This window comes from Xiphophorus maculatus, chromosome 4 (genome assembly GCF_002775205.1).
Source record: "Xiphophorus maculatus strain JP 163 A chromosome 4, X_maculatus-5.0-male, whole genome shotgun sequence".
Classification (NCBI taxonomy): Eukaryota; Metazoa; Chordata; class Actinopteri; order Cyprinodontiformes; family Poeciliidae; genus Xiphophorus; species Xiphophorus maculatus.
The window spans coordinates 25570786-25587940 of NC_036446.1; the positions used below are offsets into that span (position 1 = coordinate 25570786).

General features: G+C 42.3%; 1 protein-coding gene across 6 annotated transcripts in view; it reads left to right on the forward strand.

The window, feature by feature from the left end:
* The first annotated feature begins 311 nt into the window (after positions 1–311).
* The window catches only part of tle3 (transducin like enhancer of split 3), a 29609-nt gene continuing 12765 nt past the window's right edge, over positions 312–17155 (forward strand). For 2 of the 6 annotated variants that reach the window (XM_023332155.1, XM_005809577.2), the window contains exons 1-8: positions 312–758; positions 1212–1450; positions 1853–1953; positions 2199–2262; positions 3824–3868; positions 11042–11104; positions 11957–12061; positions 16509–16713. In XM_023332155.1, the coding sequence (XP_023187923.1) occupies positions 1427–1450; positions 1853–1953; positions 2199–2262; positions 3824–3868; positions 11042–11104; positions 11957–12061; positions 16509–16713 (607 nt within the window). In that variant the 5' untranslated portion in view covers positions 312–758; positions 1212–1426. The remainder of the gene's footprint in view (positions 759–1211; positions 1451–1852; positions 1954–2198; positions 2263–3823; positions 3869–11041; positions 11105–11956; positions 12062–16508; positions 16714–17155) is intronic. The other 4 variants (XM_023332157.1, XM_005809579.2, XM_023332156.1 and 1 more) reach the window with 3 other exon arrangements.

The window sequence follows — 17155 nt, forward strand, 5'->3', positions numbered from 1 at the left end:
TTCACACCACAGACGTCCTTGGACGACCAGAGTTTAATAGATGTAGACGGAATTTGCTCTGCTTCGCTGAAATGGACGAACATATAAATTATTACCTTTGTTTTGAACAAGTTGTTGAACGCTCAGAATGTCACTTCACATCCAAAATGGCGACCGTGTGAGGTCACTGTATTTTGTCCAATGAGGACGTCTGTTTTTCTTCCAACCCCACGTGGGGACGCCGCTCAGTGATTGGTTGCTCGTGCTGAGCTCCGACGAGGAGCCTGATTGGTTGGTGCGGGGCCCTCTCTCAGCAGTGAGGTCCTCGTGTCAGTGCACAGTCTGTGTGTGGTACAGCGCGCGGCGGAGGAACTGGGTACCCAACGGCAGGCTGGCGGTGAATTTCACAACGCTCGATATTTTAACACAAAATAACTGGTTCGGTCGACAGTTCATACTATCAGGAACTACTGGAGAACTGGCGTACTGCTGCAGGATCTAACTTGGCCTGTTTTTTGAAGTTGTCTGCGGTCGAGGACTCGTCCAGCGTCCGATCGGACGGACGGACGGAGCGACGCTCTCCGCTTCGGAATCACCGGGCTTTAACGGACTCTCAAGGCGGCCGAACAAGACGAAGCGTACGAGCACAGGAACGACGGAAAGACATCTTTGTTTTGCTTTTTAAGTCTCCAGTGGCGGTGGAAAGTCGACGATATTCCGCAGTGTGTGGATACTATTTCTTACCTGTATAGAGGAGGGAGGAATCGGTCGAGACAAAGGTAAAAAAGGGCTTCACGGAGGGAGCCGCTAACCAGGCGAGTGGTGGTGAGGCTTTTATGGGAGCAGACTTCTTGTTTTCTGATCACCTCGGACCACCAAAACACTGTAGATGTTCGCTCTTATTATGAAGGAGAACTCGGTGCATTTATAAGAAAAGCGAAGCGTCGTGTTCCTGTGGGTGTATTCAAAACTAAAACTTTAGGATTTATTCTTATACTTGAGGAAATTTATCACATTTTTCTCACTGCGATGCACACTAAACCGACTGGTAAAGAATCTGTCATATCTAGGGAAATATTTTCAAAATCGCCCCCAAAGAGCGACTTTATTTTATTTATTTTTTTACGTAACCGACTCCGCGGTTAGGTCACTAAGGTGAAATTGGTGTCGCTTTGTGTTTTTGTTTATGTGATCCAGCTCCTGAGCGGTGCCCCGTTTTCTTGTTTGTTTAGGTCCAAAGCGAGGCTGAGGAGGGGACACGTCCACTGGTCGGGGTCTGAAAGTGCGCCTGGCAGCCCAGAGAAAGGCTTTGTCCGCCGCCATCCTGCGTTTACAGGGGAGGGGGTGGCGGTGATTTACCGCACCTTCTCTGGGATTTACGACAAAAAAAAAAAAAAAAGGTGGGGGGGAGAAAAACACATCGATTCCCTTGTGTAAAAGGCTCGACATGTATCCACAAGGCCGGCATCCGGTGAGTAGCTGTCTTTGTCACTGTTTGTGCATTGATGCAAATAAAGCACCCTTTTAAAAAAAATAGCTTAATTGCCTGAGAATTGAGCTGTTGCTATTTATGGCTTGAGTTGGTGCCAAGGTGTGTTGCACCTTGTGTATGGTTTAAATCCTTGTGCAATTTGTTGTCAAAACGACAAAAGCCATTTATGCAGTAGTTCTGTGTGGATGGATTAAGCGGGTGACTTATTGGTAGATCACGGATGAAGGCAGCCTTCTTTCTGTTCTGCTTCTTGAGGCTCGGCATACGCATAAAAAACCACGAAGAGATAAAGAACTGGGTTTAGTGAGAAAAAGCAGGAGGTGGTGGCAGGAAAGTTATCTGCTCATGATGTTTACACCTGCGGTGTTTCCACTCTTTCAGGCACCTCACCAACCAGGGCAGCCTGGCTTCAAGTTCACGGTGGCAGAGTCCTGCGATAGGATCAAAGACGAATTTCAGTTCCTGCAGGCCCAGTACCACAGGTAATGACTAACTAACTGTAAACAGCTCTGGCTTCCTGGAAACAATAGGAAGAGGAAGCTGCTACTGGTCGCTCCTTTATTGTAACCTCATGCACCCCAAGCCGACACTTGCGGCGTATAAAATCTAAACTGCTTTCTCACGTTTACTATAAACAGTTGATGGTGTTTGCTTTTCTAATGGCTCTCTGTTCAGGTCATAATCAGTAAACACCTTCTCTCTTTTTGTTTTTCTTTCTTCCTACAAGTCTCAAAGTTGAGTACGATAAACTTGCCAACGAAAAGACTGAAATGCAGCGCCACTATGTCATGGTAAGTGCAATAATTGTAAGCCATGAATCTGATTTAATGCCGTGCCCTCCCATTTGCCTCAGGTGAAAAGTCACAGGTGGTGCAACCTAGTTGTTTTTCCAAGATCTTGTTAGATTGTTGACTCACGCTTGTTTTCATTGGACGAGGAGGAGCAGGGTGGGGGTTAAGGGCCCGTTGAAATTCTAGACAGGGTCAAATGTCCAGCTATTGATCGTAGGGTGTGCTGACCCCGTCCCATCTGTGTCTCTGGGTTCCTCCAATTCTCCCCACCTCCACCCTAACACACCTAACAGGATCCAAAGGAAGTTAATGGCTCCTCTGCTGGCTTTGTGCATGAATCAGTGGGTTTCCTGTGTGTGTCTTATTGTTTTATTTTAGTAACCTCCTCAGAGTGAAACAAGTGTCACAACCACAGCTTTCTCAGACAGGGGAAGAGTGTGAGTCTGCTCAGACTTGCTGCCAACATGCTTCCTGTTTGATCAGATGTCAAGTGGACAGCTCTAAGTACATGTGTTAGAACCACATGTGCCCCAAGTGACCACCTTTGAACAGCTTTTGTTATTCCCCCCCTCTGGTGAAACTCCCAACAATTATTTTCATCAAAATTTCTAACCTAAGAATCATAATTCATGTGCAGTCTCTTAGATTGATGTTGCAAAATTTTAAGTTAGTCAACAGCTGGGCCTAGTAATATTAGCTGTAATTTGTCCAAGATTCTGTTTAATTAGAAGTTTTCCTGCTGCTCAGTGTAAAACAGTGAACGAAACATGGTGGGATATTACTGCTTGTATTAAAAGATGATTAGTATTTTAAGTCATAAATGCTTGCAACTGCTTTTAAGACAAGGTTTAATATAAAAGTACACTCAGATAATTTGTACTATACTCAGTTCAGAGTTCATAACAGGGACAAAAACAGATGGTTTTGTAAACATGACCCAACTCAAAGGTTCTTGCCAACACAAGCTTCACAGAGCAATCTGTCCCTACTGATGTATCCATATAATATTATTGTTTGTGATAAAGAAGTAATGACGGACAAGGTGTCGATTTCACTTTTTTGAATCTACTTTTTGTTCTGATAGGGTGTTATTAGCAGCTATAAATTGTATATCTTTGGTAAACAACTACACTTTAGTTTGGATCTGGTTAGTTTGGCTTTTGACCATCACAGAAAGTGTTTTTTTTTTTTTTGTCAGGTCTTTGATGTCATAGGTTGGGGTTGTGTTTAAAGACATACTGTCACTCGGACGAAACCAGTCCTCTGTTGCTGCTGCAGTAAAAAGTACACAAATATCATCGACTGTTTTGGTCAAAGTTGTTCTGCTTTTTTTGTTCACTCCTTTCCTAAAGCATCTGTTCAGCATCTCCTTTATGGTTAAAATAAAAAAAATATCTTAGTCTTTCATTTTCTCATTACTGGGTCAAAATGAATTATCTACAACCACTTGTGTTAAACCTATTAGGGTGTGTATTTGAGGATAAATACCTGCCTTTGAGTCTGACGTATTTTTGAAGTGAAAAGTTTGAGGTTTAATGTTTTGTCTCTCTTTATTTTTCAGTACTATGAGATGTCCTATGGACTCAACATTGAGATGCACAAACAGGTATGTGGCCACATCAGATATGGTCTATGTACATCCAAAACACTTATGTTTTTGTTTTTTCCTCCCCTAGTGTTTGAAGAGTATAAACATGTGCATGCATGCATATCTGACCTTAGTTCCTGCCCTTATCCCTAAATGCTTTTCAGAGGCATACCCATACAGGCTTCCTGTTGTAGAAATGCTGACAGGTTAAACAACATTAAGGGCACACTCTCTGATGAGGCGGTTGATGAGATTAAAGTAGCTGGCAGACAAACTGGCGATGTATGCTTTCGAGTGGTTTGTCTTAAGCTGCTGGGGTTTTTTTCTACCAGTAGATGTTTGAATTTCCATGGCTAAGGAATTTAAAAGCTCACCTAATAAGCGGACAAGCTGCTATCACCCCATAGATGAACTGGAAGAATATCCAGTTTGTTTCACACCACCTAAAGAGTCTTTTCGGTAGAAGAGAAGTCGTTTCTGTGTTTCACAGCCATCTTATTAGTTTGTTTCTGTCGTGTTTCACACGTCGAAGGAAGCAACAGTAACTTCAGTGGAGCTTTACAGAAATACGTGAACAATAGAATATAATAGTGACTCATTTAGATGGCTTGCTGAAATTCATTATTCACTATCCTCTACCTGAAACTGCCCTGGAGCTCCCAGGAGTTGAGGCAGCACACACAACGACTTTGGTGTGCAGCTCAGTGACGTCTCATCAGAAATGTTTAGCATGCAACGCCCGCATCAGGCTCCAACGAATGGATAAGAGACAGTTGTTGATTCAAGTTAAGGATTTTAATAGTTTGTCAAAAGAAAAGAGGAAAAAAATTCAATTTGTGGCATAAGTAATACAAAGGCTCATAATGTGAAGAGAACTGAGTCAACGCTAAAGAAGGAAATACCAAGATACTTGAAAGAACCTGGATAAAGAATCAAATGAACCGCTGAATGGACTTTTGCTTTCTGCAGGAATACCTTAGAGAAATGGGAAGCTTGATAGATGGTGACTTAGTTTGACTTTTGGACTTTTTATGTAAATGATCAATGTGTCAACATGAAGTTAGCTTTCCCTGGCATCTGGTGAATTTTTATTTTTGTAAGCCTTGGCTTAAATTATCTGGGTTACAGCCTTGTGGAAACTGTGGACAAGCAAAAATTGCATCATATGTTTATCTTTCCCACACTGCCCCCTCATGCATTCATTCACATAAATGTGCCCACATACTCGTCGTTTTCCAAGTATTCGGTTTGCGAATACTGATGCATGGCTTATTGTTAGTAGATGCTTTTATAATAGTAGGAAATAGTCAGCTTAAATTAAGGTATCATAATCAGTAAAACCTGTGGTTTTTCTCTGCCCAGTGGTATTTTTATGACTGCTGTACAGAAAATGTAAGAAAAAATGAGTAAAAGAAGATCGGTGACCTAATCATTCTGTACCTCATAACTTAAGACAGACCTACAGATATCACACCAGTAACAAATCTCTTCATGACATGTTGAAGAGGTAAATTCAACCAATTGATTCAGGTATGTTGGAGCATGGATGCATCTAAAAGTTTCAGGACAGTATTTCTGAAGTTGGAGACCCCCTCACTCAACCTTTTTTTTAATTAATTTTTTTATTTTAAGCGTCTACTACAGACGGTGGCGTTGTGTCGTGAAACTCGTAGAAGTGAATCGTTTAAGACTGTAAGTGGTGTGTTATGTCAATGGAAGATGTAAGCAGGGGATTTAAAACTCAGTTCATGGCTGTTGTTGAGCATGAGATCAAAAGTATAAACAAATAAAAATATGTTGGCTGTAGTGGAATAGATAAACCTGTGAGTTTGTGAGGATTACCAACCTCATCTCTCCTGTTTGCACCAAAAATAAAAGTTTCTCACCCAGAATGTGACATGATGTCATGTAAAAACCAAACCATTCTTTTAGACCCCGTTTACTCCTCTGTTAACATTTTCAGAAGCAGACCTATCTTTTTTCAGGGGCAGTATTATGTAAAGTAGGCTCATTTTCTTTAGCTTTACATTATGTTATAATGTTGTTGTAAAGTTACTCCATGTTATCCAAAACCTAGATGGAGTGTTACTTAGAGTTTTTTCATGCATGTTTGAGAAATCCTTGAATCTCCCTGAATCAACCATTCAGTTGTGCAAAAATGAAAGATGAAGATCCTCCTTTGTGACTCCCCCACTCAGCTCCTTCAGACTAGCCAGCAGCAATTGGCAAACACCTGGTGCAATTGCACATCAGCTTAGCTCATTATATGAGCTACTTCTCAGTAGTTCAGCGCCGGCTTAAAACATTGTTAAAGGGTCAATAGAGGAGCCATGTTGGGATGACATCCTGAAGGTGGACTTTCAGAAAGAGCAGTAGTTTTTTTTTTTTTTTTAAGAGATAGAGGCCCGATTTCAAGGCGTTAAATTATAAAGTCAAATTTCTTTCAAGTCATATTAGATGTATGTAGTATGTTTATAACAACTGAAGTTAACATAGTTACTTCATTGTGCTATAAAATGACACTATGTGCCTGGAAAACACATAATACTTCCCCCTTTTAAACTTTTTATTGCTTCCTTAGATCTATTTTTTTTGCCTCCCCTTTTGTACCGTCGTATTTTTTCATCGCCTCTCCCACCACCGCAGCAAGGGGACATGAAAGATGGCCCCCGTGTCATTAGCCGCACAATATGATGTACGAGAGTGGCAGTACGTGAGAGAGGCGGGGGGCGAGATGAAGAATGGTGGGGTGGAGGCCTCGTGGCCGTGAGATCCAGAAGGTTAATGGCATCGGCGGGAGGGGAGCCCGGTTGGAGGAGCAGCATGTTGCTCTAGTTGGCGCGCACTACGCTAACTAGATGCGTTTTCTGATCATCAAGGCAACCAAGCCTGCCCCTTTCTGGGTTTTTTTATCAACATTAAAGCAGGTAGGAGTGATACGCGGCCCAAACGAGTGGGAAGAAAGCGTGGATGTAATCTGGAGACTAGGCGTTCCGGGGTAAATGGGTTAATCGACTTGTCCTGTGCATCTCCTTTGTTTGTCAATAAGCCCAGCGGAGAGCTCTCTGAATAATTTATTGCTCCTGCCACCCTCCTTCCTTTTTCTTTCTCCCTCTCCCTTCCCTGCTGAACAAGTGTTTGTGATGACATCAGCGAGAGGTAAACAGACGGCCCCTCGCCGTCACCGTTGTTCATACGAACGGCTGCAGGCTGGATTATTGGAAGCAGGCGGGCGTGTTACTTTGCTTGCGTTGAAGATTTATTGTAGTGTGAAAAAAAAAAAAAAACACATTATAAATTCACTTTGTTGTTACCCCAACAAATCTGGACTAAAAAGGAACTCATGCATAAACACAGACACACACACATATCTATAAATATCCCAACATAGAAACACTGTTTGTGTCTACTTCACAAACATACAGTAATTGAGGTTCCAGCACACTGTTTCCCCTCTATGCTGCTGCTGAGCAGAGCGGTTGTCATAAAAGGGAAGGTGTGTGTGTATGTGAGTGTGTGGCTGCGGCTGCCGGGAGGTAATTTGTTTTGACAGTGTCTCTTATGATGGCAAAAAGTGCAGGGTGGAGGTAATCACCCTTGCTTGCTGTCAATAAGTGATTTTAATTAGCGCAGCTCATTAGGCTGCCTCAGCAACATGCCCTGCTGACTGTGGTGGAGGTTGTGTGAGTGGGGTGGAGGGGTGTGAGGGGGTTGCTTTGTTTTCAACTCCCTCTGCTCTCTGTCTGTCTGGATGTTTATCACTTTCATGCCTCCTTATGTTTTAAGCTTAGCTTTTTGCCTGTCCATTCTAATTAGAGCTAGGATTAAATGGAATCATAGGGATTCAAAGTGAACTTATAGCATTTTCATAGATGCACCGATTGTCCGATTCGTCACTTGTTGAATGAGCGAAGGCGGTGGTGGGAGAAAGTGTTTTATCGGGTCTGTTTCCTGGAGAAAGGAGGAACAGGGAGGAAGGAGAAACGGAGCTTGTGCAAATGAATAATTTATAGTGGATTCCTGGAATTGTTTGCCAAGGTGATGATGGTCGATCTGTCTCAAAGCCAAAACAAACTGAGTAGGAGAACACACACACACACACACCCACGCTCAGGGGAGTTTGATGAGGTTACTCGGGGCTGTGAGACGTGCTTTATTTTGATAGCAAGGCCGAAGAAGTTGGTGAAGGAGTGTTGCACTATTATTGTTTGGGGTGTATGTTTCCTAACTGGCTGGTGTTAGGATTCAAACAGAGGAATGTTATCTGTCACAGATGCTCTGCTTCCATAGGTTTCCCTGCAGAAATGTTGCTTCTTTCTCTGCATATTGGCTCTAACTAAATTGTCACACACATGCAAAATGTTCCTCATGCATTCGTAATGAACAAGGTACCTCTAAGTGGCTCTTTCTTCCTCTTGCCCTGGCTGAGAAGATAATTCCCAAACAGCCATCTCTGCCTCCTCATCATATGCCACTTGTTTTCCTCGCCAATTGAATCCTCGTCAGAGACTCGGCTCTCCACTCGGGGGGCTAATGCCTGGAGCGACAAACAGCCAAACGGCTTTCAACGCGCCATTGACAGAGGGATGCGGTGGAGAGAGCGGGCCTCTCCAAGCTCTGGTGCTCCTAGACAACGCTGAGTACCTGTAATTGTGGAGCAGCAGAGAAAAGCTTCAGCTGGCTCAAAGGCCTCTGTTTCCAGCGGCTTTAAGTGACTATAAACCTGTCTCTGCTGCTGAAAGCTCTGTGGAAAAATGGTTACTTCAAAAAAAAAAATGAAGTGGTCCTGTTTTGGCTTCTGTAAGCCCACAGCGGGTGTTTTCTGCATGTTCATGTTTAGCTGTCAGGAATCTGTCCAAACACACTTGTCCTCATTACCCTCACTGGGTGGGTGAACAGAGGAACGAAATCGGGAAAGGACGGAGAAAATAGTGCAACTAAGTACATTGACTCTTTCTATTTATTTTTTACTTTAAAGCCACATATAGAGGTGGCCAGTATGGACTTGGGATCTTATTATGATATTTTATTGAACTATTATGATCATCATGAAGATTACAATTTAAAAAAACAACTTATTTTTTAGGTAACTGTATGTTTGTGACTGCATGGCACAGTAATCGTAGTGCCACAAACAAATATTATTCTTGGAAAATATTAGCATTTGAAATAGGCTTTTTCACTTGTCCACTTAAAGTGTGAGTTTTATCACTAAACTGTTCACAGTAACTGCCTTTTATCATATTTTCATAGTCATTGATACATATTGATACAGAACAAACAGTGGACAAAATAACAAATATGACATTTCCTATCGTACTGCCAGCTTCCTTTTATATCAACCATCAGTAAGTGAAAGCTTATCGATGAATCAAAATTGTTACCACTCTAATCCCCAGATGAGTTTTGGGCTGAAGTCAACATGGGGGTCAAAAGTCTTCAGAACATTTAACTACTAATAGCAGCTTTTTTTTTTTCACGTTACTCCAGTACTTTTCTCTGCCACACCACCAGATAATAAATTCAACAAAAAACGGCGGAGTGCAGCGCCTGAATTCCACAAACGTTTCTGGCCTCAAACGGTGGCCCTGAAGTGGTGATTGGCTGTGAGCAAATGGATGTCTTTGTGCGTAATGCAGTTGCGTTAATAGCCGAGTGTATCAGCATACAGCTGTTTCTACAAGCCCCGTGCTGCTCCCCCTGCAGCCATTTCCAGGCAAGTGGCGTAACACTGAAACACATTCACCCTGCCAGTGTCATTGTATACACCCCTCCCGCCCCCCAGTAATGATGATGCTTTATGAGTCTCCATAGAGTCCCCCACCCTTCCTCCATGTCAGCTCGCCATCCGCCCGCCCCCCACACCGCCTCCTCGGCCGCCTCCGCATTCCCAGTTATCCCTCATTAATTTCCCGTGCCGATCAGATCGACAGGCCGAAAATTCAATTTAATGACCTGCCTCTGTGCTGCTCCTAATATGATTTTACAGGCTGTTCTGGTCAGAGCCCCTCAGCCCAATTTACATAACGATAAGCCGTGCCAGATAGCGTTGCCCCGGCAACAGAAGAGGGGAGGACAAGAGGAGGAAAAAGGAAGAGGAAGGGCATAGAAGAGAGGAGTGGAATTAGCATGAAAGGGGTGTGAAGAAGCTTTGGGAGGGAGAAAGCGCCGTCCATTTGAGGTCAAACAGGGGTTGTGAGATAAATCCTGACAGGACAGCAAAGGTCTGCCCCTCTCCTCCCTCCCCTCTTCGTCTCCTGCTCCCCCTGAAAATGAAAAGGGTGACAGAGGTTTTCCAGAAAGCTACTGGCACCTCCTGTCTCTCCAGCCTTTTCACATTCAAACAAGGTTAAGGAGTAAATGAGCGGAATGCAGCGGCGTCCAAAATGGCGGGAAGGATCTCTTCAACCCACACACACCTGCTGGGCCTCCACCCCTAATCTCTCAGAATCAATTAGTTCACCTCCCCTGGTTCAGTCAAACCGCATTACCTTAGTGTCAAATCAGAGGATTTCTCTCCTCCATTCATCACTGCTTCCACCCCCTTTCACTCCGCTTCCCACTTTTGTGTTCCTCTTGTGCTCGACTCTGTTCCTCGACTCTGTTCCTCGACTCTGCGGAAAGTGCAGGATTTAAAAAGGGAAATTGGCTCGGGCAAAATGTCATGGGACCTCCGAGTGCAGTAAGACGGGCAGCGCAGCGTATCCATTTGCCCAAATGCGCTGTAAAGTGCATTATGTACATTGAGCCCCCGCAGTATCAGCTTACTCTGCCGGCTAATATTATGTGGTCGATACCAAAGATGGCTCTGATAGATAGGGCTGGAGAGTTAACCTGTCTGCTTCAGCATGCCCTCCCCCTGCCCCCCTCTCTCTTTATAGGCCGTAATTATGAAGTATGGACCTCATTAGGCTCTCTCCAGCCAGATGGTATTAGCATATTTCAGCCTCCTAATGAAATAAAGACTTGAGCTTAATGGAAGCATCGGAGAGGAAGGGGGGGGTGGAGTAAATTTGTTCTTGGGCGGTCCCAATTTAGTTAGAAATACAATTTGGTTAGAAAGTGCACGTTTTACCCAGATGGACGCTGCAAACAGTTTGGTTTTATAGGTAATTAAACTGTTCAGTCTGTTGGTGCATGCAGCGCATCGTAAGCGTGTTCTTCTAATATTTTCTTTCTTCTCTCCTGCAGACGGAAATTGCCAAACGCCTCAATGCAATTCTGGCTCAGATCATGCCGTTCTTGTCACAAGAGGTGAGTTTCAGCCGTGCAAGCTGCACCTTAAAGGAAATAAGCTAGTTTCTGCCATGCTGTACATGAAGAATTCAAAATATTAAAATAGAGGCTGTTGCTCAATAGCTGATTGGTTGCTTGCTGTAGCATCTTCCAACAGATTAAGTTTTAACAGAGGTGGGTAGAGAATCCAAAAATCGTACTCGAGTATGAGTAGCAGTACTTCAGCATGTTACTCAAGTGAAAGTAAAAAGTAGCTGTCCAAGAAATTACTCAAGTAAGAGCAGAAAAGTATTTGGCAAAAATGAAACCCCAGTACTGAGTAACTGATTAAAATAGCAATAATTTAATATTTTAAGATTATGTCATCAGATAGATCAAAGTATAAATTTATCAAGGTCAAAATGAAAATAATTCATTACAAAATAACAAAACCAGGCAAAAGAAAAAAAAATCCAAATTAGCTTCTTTCATTATCAATATAAACATCGTTCATTTATCATAATGATCAAATCTAAATCTTATAATTGTATCATGATAAACAATGCAATAAATGTCCAGTCCTGCAGTACAATGCAGTAAAAATACTCCTAAAAGTAAATTTTTTCCCCATAAAGTTAATTAACTTAAAGTAAACAACTCTGATTATTAATTTTACTGTTCTGACCTTTACTGTTCTGACTGTTCCCACCTGGGTTTACTTTTGTGCATATCCTTGAGATTTAAGCACATATTATAGACTTTTCTTCCTTGTTTTAAGGCGGAGTGAAGGGTCTATTTTCTACTTCGAGAAGCAGCAGACGTCTGAATGTGTTCGTTTTAGCTGCACTCTTCTCTATCTTGTGTCTGATCTTTTGTGTTTGTGTCCTGCAGCATCAACAGCAGGTGGCTCAAGCTGTTGAGAGGGCTAAGCAGGTGACAATGACTGAGCTGAATGCTATCATCGGGGTACGTGGACTTCCCAATCTGCCTCTGACTGTGTGTATACCCCCTCTTCTTCTTTCATTTAATCCAGAAGCAGGGACAAAACTGCATTCACAGAGGAGGAGCGGCACTTCTCATACATTTATCGACCACTAAAGGGTGCTACATTATGCTTTTGGATTAATTTCAACCTTATCTTCATCTGAAGGGCTACATTTAAGAGAAATTTTGGAAAGGAGGTCTAATCTGGTAGAAAAATTGGAATAATTGATAAAAATCTGCAGCAGTGTTGCTGTTTCTGTTTATTTTTAAGCTGTGTCATGGTCCTTTCACTTGTGCAGACTTGTCCCTGTCTTGAGTGGTTTATTAATTTTAGAACACAAAATGTTTGCCATGATCTGTCAATGTGGCGTTCACCACTGTAATTTCTCTGATTGTTGCCATTTTCAGCTCATAGGGAGCTGCTCCACAGCGAGCCTCTGCTCTGAAGCGTTCTTCCAGCTGGTATCAGATTATAGAGTTTCTCACATTTCACTTTGCTTGCTCTTTAATTACATGAAGGTTTTCAGCCAACTGGCTTACCTTTACCTCTTGACCAGAGAATTAAAGTGTTCAGGTGTTTGGGATAGTAGCCGAGATAACAGGGACTGCACAGGCGTTGAACATCTGTAAAATAGATGGGATTAAAGTTTAGGTTGCGCAGATTGACCCAGTGTGGAGAGCGGGGACGTCTCCTGTTGGTCGCACTTGTGAGAAATGTCTATTTACTTGATGGTTGGTACAGCTGCGGGTCTAACATTTACAAGGTTTAATGTTTCTTCTGTTCCAGGTTTACAATGATGGCTTAACTGACCTGTGAAGTAAATCCAGTCTTTTGATTTTACAGGTTTTTAATCAGAAAACCTAAAACTTTTTATCTAAAATGTCGTTGGTTGTAGCTTTTCTCACTCTATTTACAATACAGGAAAATATCTGGATTTCCACAGGATTGGAGTTTATTATCAAAAACTTTGAACCAAATGAGACCAAAACAATTACTGACCCTTAGTTTCCACTAAAGGATGGTCACTTTCAGACAAGTAGACTTTAGATACGCTCTGGTTTTATTTGAAGTTTGAAATCTGCGCGGCTGCAGCGCGGACTGCAGACTACAAAGCAGACACCGAGAAATTGTTCTGCCTTCTTCTCCTCCGTTTTGCATAGTTTTCTAGCCAGGGGAAACACATGATTGAATCTTACTTGACAAGTGTCAGAGGTGCTGCGTCATTTGCATGCTCCTACCTTCATTTCCATAAGTCCTACATTAAACAAGATAGTAGCAGGATACTGGTTGATGGGGCAGCTACAGGTGGTGTGCTGCTCTTCACATGTCATGTAAATACTAATCGGTGGGAGACGGCACAAACCTCTACACCTGGCTGCTTTTAATATCACTACGGCTCATTTGCTTACCACGATGGCCTCTTTACATATTTTGTTTGGATATATTTACGGTAGTTTTTTTTTTTTTTACTTTTTAAAAAGTGTTTGAAAGCTATACTAGAATTTTATCTTTAAGGTGTAACAAGTTGGATGAGTTTTTTCACTGTTTAACAATCAAAATAAGTGAAAACTTTTTTTATTTTCATACAGAAATGATGCAAATGGCCAACAGGTTTATTCCTGCTGTGGCTCAATTCTCCCACCAAACTTATAGTGTCTGCTTAGTTGGGCTGCGGTCGGCTTTCTAACGTTGTTTGTCCCTTTAAAGGGAAAGTAAAATTTAACTTGGTTTGTTTCTTCCTTTTCTTCTGGCCAATATGGATGTCATGGATTCTCCAGAATCTTCGCTGCTAAGCTGGAATGTCTTTGTCCTACCTCTCGGCCCCATTTGTTGTTTTTAAAATATCTTGCGGTATAATTTTCTTTTCTTTCGATGACTGAAGAAATGCTGATGAGCTGCAGAACCTGTTGTAAGCCACAGTGGGTAATGCGCCGATCATTGCCAGACTTATTAAGCCAGTCTGCCAGCTGGTTTGTGCCGGGTTCTGTTGATGCTTGTTCCACCTGACAGTACTGTTCTGCAGGGAGCCAGCTTCGCCTAGTTAACTTTAATTGCCTGTTTCCTGTGGAAGTTGCCAGAGCTGCTGCAGCATTTACACATAATGAAAAAAGATATGTGTGAAAGAGAGCTAGCTCTTTATCCATGAATATTGAATTGGAAGCAATTTATTTTCTGAAAATTCCCCCCCTCCCCGCTTTTTTTTCTCCCTTTCTCTCTCTCGCCCCTCATGACTTCCCTCCCTCGCCTCTCTTCTCCTCAGTCATAGCACGCTAATGAGGCTTCTTGATAATGATCCCTGCACGCTTTTCCTCATTAGGCACACTCAATAGGGACGTCCCTGCCTCAATCCCTCGCCCACTCTCTCTTTTATTCTCTTGTTATTTTTGTGATTCTGCCTCTCCTTCCTCATCTTGTTCTGGCTGCCCTTTCCTTTCTCGTTTTCTTTCTCTTTTTTTTTTCTGCTCGCCTTTCCGTTTTTGCAAGAAACGGGCAGCTCTGCTCACCGGTGCAAAAATCGATTAAGAACTCTGGCCCTTATTTGCTTGCATCCATCTGACGGGTCCAGGTCTAGCGTGACATAATGGGCCGACTGAATAATGGCCAGCTGTTAAATAGACTTTTGAATGTGGTAACCCACCCTATGTACTTTGGTCTACTTTCTCCATTTTGTATAATGAATGTATGGATCAAGTTATTGGAGTTCTATCTTGCAAGCAGAGAGGCAATCTTTTTTTTTTCCCTCGATTTTTTTAAAGAGGCAGTTGATGGATGTGCTAAGTGTTATTTAACCTTGTTTTAAAGCACTTGCTTCCCTCTTGCCTGAGTGGCTATTTAACTCCTGTCTATCTACTCTCTTGGCTCTGACTGCCTCTCACAGACATTCATGGCCTCTTGGGAGACGTGTGTGTGTTCTCCACTGTCTTCTGCTTAGTGGTATTTTGCTGAGGCGGGGCATGCTGGCTTGGTTTTCCAGAGTGTTGAAAGGATTTGAGGCTTTCATGAGCAGACCTATTGATTTTTTTTCTCCTTCTTTTTGTCCCAGTTATGATTGAAGCAGTTTGGGAATGAGCATAGCTGTTTGGTACCATATCTGGTGGCCAGAGGTAATGTGATGTTCAATCAAAACATAGCTGATTGAAGGTCAGTCACCATCACAGAAGAAAATGGGCCAAACATGAAAGTCGCTGGCATGTGAGGACAGGATGTAAAGAAAAACCAGTCCTCTACACTAAACCAAGTCAAGAAGTCATCATTGGTCATCTGGATGAAAACCCAAAAACAAAGACATTTCAGTCTAATTTAATGTCGCTCTGAACTGAAATATTTCATGTCTCTAAACAAACCATATTGCGCCCATGTTGTCAGCCATTGTTTATCTGTTTTTCTCTTGGTAGCTCCAGGATCTTTGGAGAAAAAGCTCAAATGATTTGGTCTAGTTGGCTAATTTTTAAAGGATTTATATGGCACCTTACATTGTGGTTGTAACAGCTGTTTGGGGCAGTATAAATTATGATTGACTGACTGCTGATGAAACCAAAATAACTCTCCTTCATCTCCTGCTGGTTGCTGTGATTCATTGGAGTCACATAACTACATTCCCTTCCAGCGGAGTTTAGAAAATAGCTTAATCATTTTTTGACAAAGCGAGAATAAAATGCCTCGTGGTCTTTTTCATAATGGAAAAGGTGAGTCAGAAAAAAAAAATATCCAAAAGCAGAAAATGATGAAATGTTGATTAGATTCAGGTTTCTTTCAGTTTGATTCAGGAAAAACGTCTTGAATCTCAGGGGGCATGTTGGATAAAATGTTGTCATTACACACGAGTTCAAACTCGTTAACGGTCACATTGACTAACATAAACTTTTTGAGAGCGACCACCAAAGAGTTAACAAATGTTGCAGATGTCCAAAAATAAAATATTCAGTTGTTTTTAGTTTCTCTGGTTTGATGTTTGTATATTATTAATTTAGTATTTTACACTGCAGGTTTAATTTAACTTAGAAAGCATACAATTTGTTTTTTGACATATTTTAGTTACATAAATATTATGCTTAAATATTAGTTGTATTAGTTTACCCTTAGCTATCAAGTAAACATGAATTCGTTTTAATATTGGAACATGAATAGCACTGCTTTGTCCTGCTGTCATATTTCAGCTACCCTGCTGCAGAACTTTAAAGTATAACACAGAGGTTTTGGAGTGAATGTATTCTACTCTATTGAGCCAAATGATTCATTGAACACATGAAAACAGTTCTGTCCCTCAGACAGCAGGTCAGCAGCAGCAGTAAGCCAGCACTGCATGTTGATCCACAGCTAAATCCAGATTGTTTGGCTTTGAGCAAAAACGTCTCCAAAGCCAACCTGGGCAGAGCACGGTCACTCATAGAGGAGTCATTTCCCAGCTGACCCACTTGTCCTTTGTCTCGTCTCTTGTCTCTCTGTGTTTGTTTACAGCAGCAGCAGCTTCAGGCCCAGCACCTCTCTCACGCTGCCCACGGCCCCCCGGTCCAGCTGCCCCCTCACCCCTCAGGCCTGCAGCCACCCGGCCTCCCCCCGGTGACAGGTGCTGGATCCGGTTTGCTGGCTCTGGGCGCTCTTGGCAGCCAGACCCACCTGCCTGTGAAGGATGAGAAGAACCACCACGACCTGGAGCACCGAGGTGAGGAGCACAGCCTGCCACACAAACAGCCTGCAGCACTTCACTGTTGCTGACAGGAGCGCTTTCTACTGGCTTCAATATATTCCATCCAATAAACACCGTTTTCAAGGCCAAACTGTAAACAGAGCTACTATGAGGGAAAATGTTGTGGTTTAGCAGATATCCTTCTTCTTAATGTAGGGGTGGGCATTTAAAATATTTTAAAATACCTCAAAATGTATTGTTGGGATTATTTTCGCTATTTTCTCCGCTGTTTATTCAATGAGAGTATCAAAACATTCGAAAACATGATTAAATGCATGTTTAGTGCAGTTCAGTGTCATAGATCACACTTCTTTATGTGTATTACATAAAAAACTAATGTTTTCAAGATTAGTATTTGATTTTGGGTCTATGTTATACAGTCAAGCCATACAGTTACCTAAAAAAAAGAAAATAATAA